We start from the raw sequence: 10,382 nt of genomic DNA on the forward strand, positions 1-10,382 counted from the left end.
TGTCAAACACATTAGATGTCGCAATCCAGTTGGGCCAAAGCCTGATTTACAACGGAGGGATATTAAAAAACCCTTAAAGTAAGCTCTCAGAAATGGAACCGATTTGCAGAAAACCACATCCAAACAGCTCTCAGCAAATTAAGTGTCAAGAAACTGGAGAGAATTTGAGAAGGGTGAGGGGCAAAACGTGAGCATGTGGAAGCAATTACGGGCTGCAGGCGGGATCTGTTAGCTTTCGGCTTACTGGGTGCCTCCACACTGCTGATCCACCAGCCAAGCCTGTTTCCACAATCAACCAACCCCATAATACTACCTCCTCAACTGACTACAAAACCCTCAGGAGCGTCATATAATGCTGCTTTCTCTATGCATCTCTGGTAGGGAGAGGAAAAAAAGTGTGAATCTTGATTCAGGCTGTGACTCGTTTGCTGAGACCAAAAGGGGAAATCCCATATGGAATTGTAGAGCGTGGAGAGCTCGATACTACATCTGGGAGGGGTCAGGAGGTTATTGATATTGTTAGACTTTGGGGACCGCTGGAAACGCATAAATAGCTGGAAGACACACAGTGATCTTGCAGTCTTCCTCTGAATGCCTGGGCACAGGTGACCTCCACTCAACTTTTCTGCAGAAAACCTCATCTGTCTCTGCAAACCCTGTAAGTGCTTTCTTTAACTATATGTTTTATTCATGCTGCACAATGTTGAATGGCTTCTGCTTAATTTTGATCAATTCGAATCCTTTTTTTTAGGGCATATGCATTTAAAGGTAATATTTAAACACACTACTACTGTGAATGCATACTAAATTAATTTTGAATATTTTGAATATAATGACTAAATTAATTATCGTGCATGGTGCATGCAGTTGGATAATAATAATATAAATTAATGCAACAGTTTATGCTAATATAGTGATTTAAATATATATATATATATATATATATATATATAAAAAATACTATTATAAAATTATTTTAATTCAAATAAGCATAAATTAACATTTAAATCAGCATAATTGAAAGCAGTTAAAAAAAATATTAGGATGCAAAAGTACTTTACCGTGTAATTTTTAACAAGAAAAAAAGATATACAGTAAAAATACAATGTTTATATATAAAATACTATAATGCTATTTTTATTATTTTAAATAAGCTTACATTGTCAAAAATACAAGTACTTTATTTTTACAATAAATAAAAATATACAGTAAAAATGCAGTTTTATATCAAATACTATAATAAAATTATTTTCCTTCAAATAATCATAAATTAATTTAATTTTAATCAGCATAATTGAAGGTACTACTAACTATTAAAAATAAATTAACACTTATTTTATTAAATTATTTTATTATAGTGTTTTATATATGAGTGCCTGGAAACACAGAGAGTGAATTTGGTTATCCTGACCTACATTCTTTCCTTCTTAGTCAGTGTATGACACAGTTATACCAAATCACTCACCCAGGAGCTTATGTAAAGTCTTTAATTCAACTGTTTTACCATTGTCAGTTTAGTAAGGAAGGTGTGATTCAAAGCTTTCAAACCTGGTTATGGCATGCATCCACATGCCTGGTAAAACAGTTTATTGTTCCCACACAGAACCAGCATGGAAAAGATGACATCTTTGAAAGTGAACTGCTGGCTGCAGTGGCTTACCGTGACTCTGGCCCTGCTGAGTGGAGTCCCTGCAATGCCGGTCGACGTGGACCGCGTGTGCACGGCGCCGTCCGCAGCCAAGTACAGACTGACGTTTACCGGCCAGTGGACTCAGACTGCCTTCCCCAAACACTACCCTCTGTACAGGCCGCCTGCTCAGTGGTCCCCCATCATTGGTGAGTGGGCTGATCTTATGAGTAAGAACAGGGTAGTAGTAACCATTATTCTTGTAAAAATGTTTAACATTTGCTGCACCCCTTTTTGGGTCTGTTCACCCAATCCTTTCACATTGTTCCTATTGAGGGGGTTTGACCCAGTAACTATGATTAACCCCTCCAAAGGAAGTCAAAACAAAGGTTAGGTGATATACCAGGGCTGTCCAAACTCGGTCCTGGAGGGCCGGTGTCCTGCAGAGTTTAGCTCCAACTTGCCTCAACACACCTGACTGGAAGTTTCTATGCCTAGTAAGAGCTTGATTAGCTGGTTCAGGTGTGTTTAATTAGGGTTGGAGCTAAACTCTAAATTAATTTTGAATATTTTGAATATAATGACTAAATTAATTATCGTGCATGGTGCATGCAGTTGGATAATAATAATATAAATTAATGCAACAGTTTATGCTAATATAGTGATTTAAATATATATATATATATATATATATATATATAAAAAATACTATATTGAGTATCGCTTAACCAATTTCAACAAAGTATGCAATTTCATTGTCAATCCCTCTTTTGCTGAATATTGCATGTAAGAGTGCCTGGAAACACAGAGAGTGAATTTGGTTATCCTGACCTACATTCTTTCCTTCTTAGTCAGTGTATGACACAGTTATACCAAATCACTCACCCAGGAGCTTATGTAAAGTCTTTAATTCAACTGTTTTACCATTGTCAGTTTAGTAAGGAAGGTGTGATTCAAAGCTTTCAAACCTGGTTATGGCATGCATCCACATGCCTGGTAAAACAGTTTATTGTTCCCTCACAGAACCAGCATGGAAAAGATGACATCTTTGAAAGTGAACTGCTGGCTGCAGTGGCTTACCGTGACTCTGGCCCTGCTGAGTGGAGTCCCTGCAATGCCGGTCGACGTGGACCGCGTATGCACGGCGCCGTCCGCAGCCAAGTACAGACTGACGTTTACCGGCCAGTGGACTCAGACTGCCTTCCCCAAACACTACCCTCTGTACAGGCCGCCTGCTCAGTGGTCCCCCATCATTGGTGAGTGGGCCGATCTTATAAGTAAGAACAGGGTATTCTTTTAAACATTTGTAACATGTGCTACACCACTTTTTGGGTCTGTTCACCCAAACCTTTCACACTGTTCCTGTTGAGGGGGTTTGACCCAGATTAACCCCTCCGAAGGAAGTAAAAACAAAGGTTAGGTGATACAAGTATTCAACATAAAGGTTCAAAAAAAGGGGTTTTACAGTAATGGGGATGCCAAAATCTGGGTTGCTCAACATAAGATAATGCCTAAAAACTTTCCTATAAAAAGTCCTTTCTTTAAAAAAAAAAAAAACTCAGCTCCTCACAAGCCACTGTATAATTCTACCTATGGGTTTGAGCAAGACAATGATGGCAGTGCTTGAGTAGCATGTTATGCACTAAAGTAGAAGTACACATTGAAAACTATAATTTTCATTTTAGGAGTAACTCACAGCTCAGACTATCACATCTGGCAAAGGAACGAGTACGCCAGTAATGGGGTGAGAGAGTTTTCTGAGAGAGGAGAGGCTTGGACACTGATAAAGGAAGTGGAGGCAGCTGGGGAATGGATCCAGAGCGTCTATGGCCTCTTCTCAGCACCAGCTGTGGTTGGAGGAACCGGCCAGGCAATCACAGAATTTGAGGTCTATGCAAGACACTCTTTAGTAAGTACACTGTGCACTGCAGTAGGTCAAAGCAAGGACAAGCCTGAGCGTTTCTTCAGCACCAAAACATGGCCCTACGTATGCAACTGTATGACACTAAAATTAATATCAAATTCAATTAGAACGGTTTTCGGTTACCTGGTCGGGCTGAAACACCACCAGGCTGACCAGATAAACCAGCTAAACTATGATTTGGCTGGGATACAGGCTAGGCTATCGTTGACCATCTACAGTAAGACCAGCAAAGACCATAGGCTGGTTTAAGCTGTTTTTATTTTATTTTTTTTCAGTTGTTTTTGAATAAAAACCACAGATGTTTTCAGTCAGAAGATGTGGACACTTGCATACTGTGTCCAAAGCATTCTTTTGGAACTCACTCTTTACATGCACATACTTCACTGGCCTCCCAGGCATTCCATATAAAATATTATAGAGAGAATTGTAAATAATAAAACTTTCCAAATGAAAACGAGCCAGCAGCTTATACTAGCTAATGAGCAAGCTAAAACCACAGCGCAACCGAACGAAAACCAGCCAGCAACTCATACTAGCTAATGAGCAAGCTAGAACCAGAGTGGAACAGAACACTAATGGTCTTCTTGTTTTGCAGCTGTCCTTCATTGTCCGCATTGTGCCAAGTCCTGACTGGTTTGTTGGAATAGACAGTCTAAACTTGTGCGAGGGTGATAACTGGATAGAAAACATAAGCCTAGATCTCTACCCCTATGATGCCGGCACAGACAGTGGTTTCACCTTCTCCTCACCAAACTTTGAGACCATTCCTCAAGACAAGATCACTCAGGTAATGTCTAAAAGCGGACAACCCTACAAGTCATACAGTATATATTTATAATATTTTCCATGACACAATGCTTCTTAGACCACAATGAGCTGGTTTACTGGTCCTTTTTGGTTTAAGGTGCTTTCCCAGCCTGGCCAAGCTGGTGTTTAGCTGGTTATTTCCCAGCCTCACAAACCGAAAAGTTTTCAAAATCGTTCTAAGACCAACCTGACCAGACTTGGAGGCCAGAGGAGACCTGGAAACAATCTTATGCAAGTTTAAGATGTATTTTTTCAGCACAGTTAGACCACTTTGGGAACCAGCCCCTGCTGGAAAAAAAAACAAAAAACAGTTCAAGGTGGTTTGCTGGTTTATGCTGGTTCAGTTTGTCAGTGGTCAAAACCCCTTCTAAAACCAACAAACCGGACCACTTGGTAGACCACCTGACCACCTTTTTTCAGCAGGGATGGAGGTCTCGTTACAAATCTTGTTACAGATACTGTGTCTTCTCTCAACAGATAACCGCATCATTCCCAAGACACCCTGCAAACTCCTTCTACTATCCCCGACTGAAGCATCTCCCCCCAATAGCCAAAGTCTCCCTAACAAAGATCAAGAATAAACAGATCTTCAGCTTACCCATTCAGCCGACCCAGTCCAATCAGATTCCAAGCGACAATGAAATTGATAGGTCTCTCATAAGTAAGCATTAGAAATTGTTTGTAAAATGAATTGTGATGTGAATGTTGTCCTCATACAGAACTGTATCATGCAAAAAGACAGAGTTGACATACTTGCATTTGAATCTTAAATTCTGTTTTCGAGGGAAACACTACAAATCCATAGAGAGAACTTGTGGTGATTAAATTGCGGGCTGTAGAAAGGTTTATCAACTCCCATGGTAACCAACACAACACACTGCAAACACTATAATGGAGGCCAACCCGTTTAAAAGTTTTCTGCCACTCAGCACTCAGGAAGTGTTTGTCATTGAAGTGAAATGTGTGCTTTGATTTCATCCTTCTGTTTTCCTACTTGCACAGAAGTCTGTGATGCATATCAGCCTTTTACAAGGTCAGGATTTCTGGAAAGCATCAGTGAATCAGGAGAAGCTATTATTTTTGCAAAATTTGAAGGATTTACATTTATTGTCTGAGTTTACTTTAAATTCAGTAGCTCTAAACTTTGATTTAGCATAAAACATAAAACAAATTGATTCAGTTTAGGTAACTGTCCATTTATTTACACTTCACAAAAAATATAAATGCAATCTATATTTTACATCATAGAGTTTTTTTGTTTTATAATAGTGTTAGCCGAAAACATTTTCATGGCAATTGTAATTAACGTTTTGGCAAATTGGTGGCAAACTCATATTAATTATTACTATTCTCATTCATACATACGCTTTTATACAATCTGGTTGGATCATGCTTCATGCTTGTATTTTTCTGCATTTTTTTTTTCTTTGCATTTTCACACGACTCAAATAGTACAAATTCAAACCAATTTGTCAAAAAACATAAACTAGTTATTTTTAATCTGGAGATTGAGTTGCTTAGCCTTATTAGCCCTATTCAAGGAATAGTGCACCAAAACATGAAAGTTTCAAGGGTGATTTTATGATGATTTTAATTTATCGAACTGTAATTTTCAAAAAAGTGCAAACTATTTCTTTAACAAATTATTTGTTCCCGGTAAGTTATTAGTACTAATCAACATCTCTTTTTCTACAGATACCCCTCTGGACTGTGAGGTTTCTGTCTGGTCACCTTGGGGTCTTTGTAAGGGTCAGTGTGGTGAGAAAGGGGTAAAACACAGAACCCGCTATATTCACATGCATCCTGCAAACAATGGGGCTGCCTGCCCACCCCTAGAGGAAAAGAAGCTCTGTATCCCTGACAACTGTGTGTGAATATAAAGAGGACCTACCATCCATACCTCATCCACAGGGAACAATCTACTGGTTAACAGCTTTACAACGAGACATTACAAATGGAATGACTTTGTTTTTTTTTTATTATGATGTCATGGGCGGGTTAACAAGCTTAAACATGGTAATGAATGGGCTAGGCAACATAGTTTTTTTATTATGATGTCATGGGAGGGTTAACAAGCTTAAACATGGTAATGAATGGGCTAGGCAACATATCCCAAGTTAAAAAGAAGACTGAAGTACCCAAAGCAAATTCTCAGTAAGTGTATCACAATTGAGAGTGAAATATGAGGAACTGCCGATTCTATACTTTCAATACAGCAACGTTTGCTCTAATAACAGGAGTTTATAGGCTGAGTTTGCTGTAAGTTGCACACACTGTCCTCATGCACTGTTCATGGAGTCTGGTGCTCTCTGGTGGAAAAAAACACCATTGACATTATCAAGCTCAATCGTTCAGATAAACATCTTCAGTAAAAAAATACCCTGTTCTCCTCAAAACATGTTGCATCAGTGGATGATATCTGTACATTAATTGCAAAACTGTATATAAAATTGTACATACAGATAAATAAATCCTTCTGAATTCCTTTGAATTTGTCATGCTTGTGTGAAAAATGATTATACTTTCCTAAAAGATAATAACTGCAATATAATCTGTCCATCTATTTGGACATGTAAGTCATACTTAAGATGTCTGAATATCAAGGATCAAATCAAATGATGCCAGATATTTTCTTATTTCACTATTCAAAGCCACTTTTGCCATGTTGCTCATCACAATGATTATGTACATAAACTATGGACACAAAAGTGTCACAAAACGCTTTGTCTTTATCCTCTTTTGAAATGTTTTTGTGAAATATTTGGATCAAAAACTGTGATGTCTTTCTAAATGACATCTGGTTTGATATTTTGTTTTCTAATGCACAACATTTTCAAGTGTGACTTGAAAATAGTTTTTGAGCCCAAGTATACAGGCCGATACAGGTATTTAATTACTATATATTAAACTATATATCTTAATGAAGCAAGGCATGTAATAAATTGACTATTTCTATCAACATATTTAGGTCTCTCCCTAGTCTTATCATGACTTTCTGTTTACCTTGTTTAAACATGTCTCTACAAACAGCAGCTGCAGATTTCTCACACTAAACCTGCTGGGCACATACAGCTTTACTAGTGTCCAGTTATTGTTATTTGTAGCTTTCTTACCTTAAAAATGAACTGTTTTACAGCAATGAACATGAGGCTGACAGGCCTGCTGCTAGCCAGTTGTGTCATTTTGGCTCCGGCGATGTATTTTGATTTAGGGGAACAGGAGGAAAAGTGTATCATTGAGGAGATTCCAGAGGACACACTTGTGTCAGGTCAGTGAAGATGAATTGTGCTGTTATACAACGTTATACATATTTGCCCTATTACACAACATGAATCAGTTATTTGATCCTAAATAGTCCCGGAACACGTTTCCTCATATGCTGCTTAGACTAACAGGTGATTTAATATTCAATTTGAAAATATAATCATACTTTTAATATGTGTAGGACATTTATTGTTTACTTTTTGTATGTGCTTTTGTTTGTATGCGGTCCAAACATCAAGATAAACTCTAGAGGCAAAATGTGTGATACATTTGGCCTATTCTTGTTAAACACATCAGGTCAGAGACTATTTAGGGGCTTATATCTACTAAACTGATCAGAGATCTGACCAAAATGGTTCCATTTAATTTCAATTAAAGTGTACTATCATAAGTAAATAAAATATGTCGTAACATGGCATCTAGAATTAAAAAGGGACTGACATATAATGGTCGTGGAACCTACTTATCGTGGAGTAAAAACACAGACCATAGTTATTTCCTTCACAAAACTTGGATTAAATCACAACATGAGGGTGAGTAAATGATAACAGAAATTTCATTATGTGGTGAATGATCCATTTAATTCTTTATTCCAGCAACTATCAATAGGGTATTCAGTTCAGGTACTGTAGTGCTCTGCACATACAAAGCAGCTACACTGGTCGTAGCGTACTGTAAAATTGTTGTAATAAGGAAGGACTATAGTATCATGTTTCTCCCTTCAGGCGTCTTTCTGCTAGAGTACTGGGATGAAAATAAGAAGGCCAATATCCCACACCTTGGTTTGACTGTGACTGTGAGAGACCCTAACCATGCGGTCTGAAGCATTCAGCTCTTCATGCATGAGAATTATACAATAAACTCTTAACTATTACCACCTGCAACAATTCCTCTGATACGTTCTGTCATATTCAGGTGGTCTTGTTAAAACGCTTTGGGAGATATGGAAAATTCGCCTTTACATCCCATGCTTCGGGTCAACATTTCTTGTGCATGCAGTCCAACTCCAGATGGGCGAGCATACCATTGATCCTAATGCTGCAAAGGCAAAAGACACCATGAAAGCAATGGAGTACAACTTGCAACATCTCATTGACCAGATGCGTTACCTTAACTATTACCACCTGCAACAATTCCTCTGATACGTTCTGTCATATTCAGGTGGTCTTGTTAAAACGCTTTGGGAGATATGGAAAATTCGCCTTTACATCCCATGCTTCGGGTCAACATTTCTTGTGCATGCAGTCCAACTCCACCAGGTTCTCTGTGTTCGCTGGAGATCGTCTGGTAAGTCGTGAAATGCTGTGGTCTCATATACTGAATTTAAAGGGTTAGTTCACCCAAAAATGAAAATTCTGTCATCATTTACTCACCCTCATGTCGTTCCAAACCTGTATGAGTTGCTTTCTTATGTCGAACATAAAAGAAGATATTTTGAAGATTGCTGGTAATCAAACAGTTGGTGGTTGCCATTGACTTCCATTGTATTTCTTTTCCTATGGAAGTCAATGGCAACCACCAACTGTTTGATTACCAGCAATCTTCAAAATATCTTCTTTTGTGTTCAACAAATTAATTCAATACATAAATAAATAAATTCAAATTAACAGCATTTATAATTTTACAAATTAAATTATAAATGCCACTTTTTATCAATTTAATGCATCCTTGCTAAATAAAGGTATTAATTTAAAAAAACATATCTCCTCACTGTCCCTAGTCTCTGTTACCTCTGGGCGAGCATACCATTGATCCTAATGCTGCAAAGGCAAAAGACACCATGAAAGCAATGGAGTACAACTTGCAACATCTCATTGACCAGATGCGTTACATTAGCAGGCAGCAAAATTTCCAAAGGGTAAGCAAACACAGGCAGGGTGGCCTGACAACAAAATGTTGCCATATTAATTGCTTGCCAGAATAAGAACCAGACCAAGTGTCATCTGTCCACATTTTCCAAGCTGCACTTACTCTCTGGTGATTATGTGCAATTTGTATCTGTTTATTTTACTGCAACCAGGAACGTGAGGAGAGGTTTCGCCAAATGAGTGAGGAAACAAATGGAAACGTTTTGTGGTGGGCCATTATTCAGACATCAATACTCCTTTCTGTTGGAATCTGGCAAATAAAAAACCTCAAAAACTTTCTAATTGAAAAGAAGTTGGTTTAGCTTTATGAAATGACTAACTGTAACATTGTTTGAAGCATTTTGATAAATGAGTAAGTCTAAATTACCTCATCTGAGCACAATACCCTGCAATGAGCATGTGATTTTAATAAATTCAACTGATTTTAATAAATTCATAATATAGCCTTATTAAATAGGCCTACCAACAGATTGTATTATTATTATTATTTATGTGTGTGTGTGTGTGTGTGTGTGTGTCTTTGTTTTATTCCACTCTAACAGTGTTTAACCTCGAATATTTGTGACACTGGACCACAAAAACAGTCATAAGGGTAATTTTTTTGAAATTATACATAATCTGAAAGCTGAATAAATAAGCATTTCATTGATGTATGGTTTGTTAGGAAAATATTTGACCGAGATACAACTATTTGCAAATCTGGAATCTGAAGGTGCAAAAAAATCTAAATATTGAGAAAATTGCCTTTAAAGTTGTCCAAATTGTCCAAGTTCTTAGCAATGCATGTTACTAATCAAAAATTAAGTTTTGATAGATTTACAGTAGGACATTTAGGACATATCTTCATGGAACATGATCTTTACTTAATATCCTAATGATTTTTGGCATAAAA

At 37.6% G+C, this 10,382-nt stretch overlaps 2 protein-coding genes across 3 annotated transcripts; both read left to right on the forward strand.

Annotated features, from left to right (window-relative positions):
* Nucleotides 1-327: 327 nt before the first annotated feature.
* LOC107730576 (spondin-2-like) lies at nucleotides 328-6,390 on the forward strand. Of its 2 annotated transcripts, XM_016541432.1 has the most exons (6): nucleotides 328-658; nucleotides 1,604-1,836; nucleotides 3,313-3,536; nucleotides 4,147-4,338; nucleotides 4,836-5,019; nucleotides 6,054-6,390. In XM_016541432.1, exons 2-6 carry the CDS (start codon nucleotides 1,611-1,613, stop codon nucleotides 6,230-6,232), a joined length of 1,005 nt encoding a protein of 334 aa, XP_016396918.1. In that variant the 5' UTR covers nucleotides 328-658; nucleotides 1,604-1,610; the 3' UTR covers nucleotides 6,233-6,390. The 2 variants fall into 2 exon arrangements, with proteins under 2 accessions (XP_016396918.1, XP_016396919.1); XM_016541433.1 differs by lacking the exons at nucleotides 328-658; nucleotides 1,604-1,836 and adding an exon at nucleotides 2,657-2,883.
* A 1,088-nt stretch (nucleotides 6,391-7,478) lies between these two features.
* Nucleotides 7,479-9,792, forward strand: LOC107730580 (transmembrane emp24 domain-containing protein 11-like). Its single transcript, XM_016541435.1, has 5 exons — nucleotides 7,479-7,626; nucleotides 8,348-8,439; nucleotides 8,784-8,909; nucleotides 9,343-9,480; nucleotides 9,643-9,792. The coding sequence occupies exons 1-5, from the start codon at nucleotides 7,479-7,481 to the stop codon at nucleotides 9,790-9,792; spliced, it is 654 nt and encodes a 217-aa protein (XP_016396921.1).
* Nucleotides 9,793-10,382: the final 590 nt, after the last annotated feature.

Source organism: Sinocyclocheilus rhinocerous, unplaced genomic scaffold, assembly GCF_001515625.1.
Source record: "Sinocyclocheilus rhinocerous isolate Xijiao unplaced genomic scaffold, SAMN03320098_v1.1 scaffold818, whole genome shotgun sequence".
Classification (NCBI taxonomy): domain Eukaryota; kingdom Metazoa; phylum Chordata; class Actinopteri; order Cypriniformes; family Cyprinidae; genus Sinocyclocheilus; species Sinocyclocheilus rhinocerous.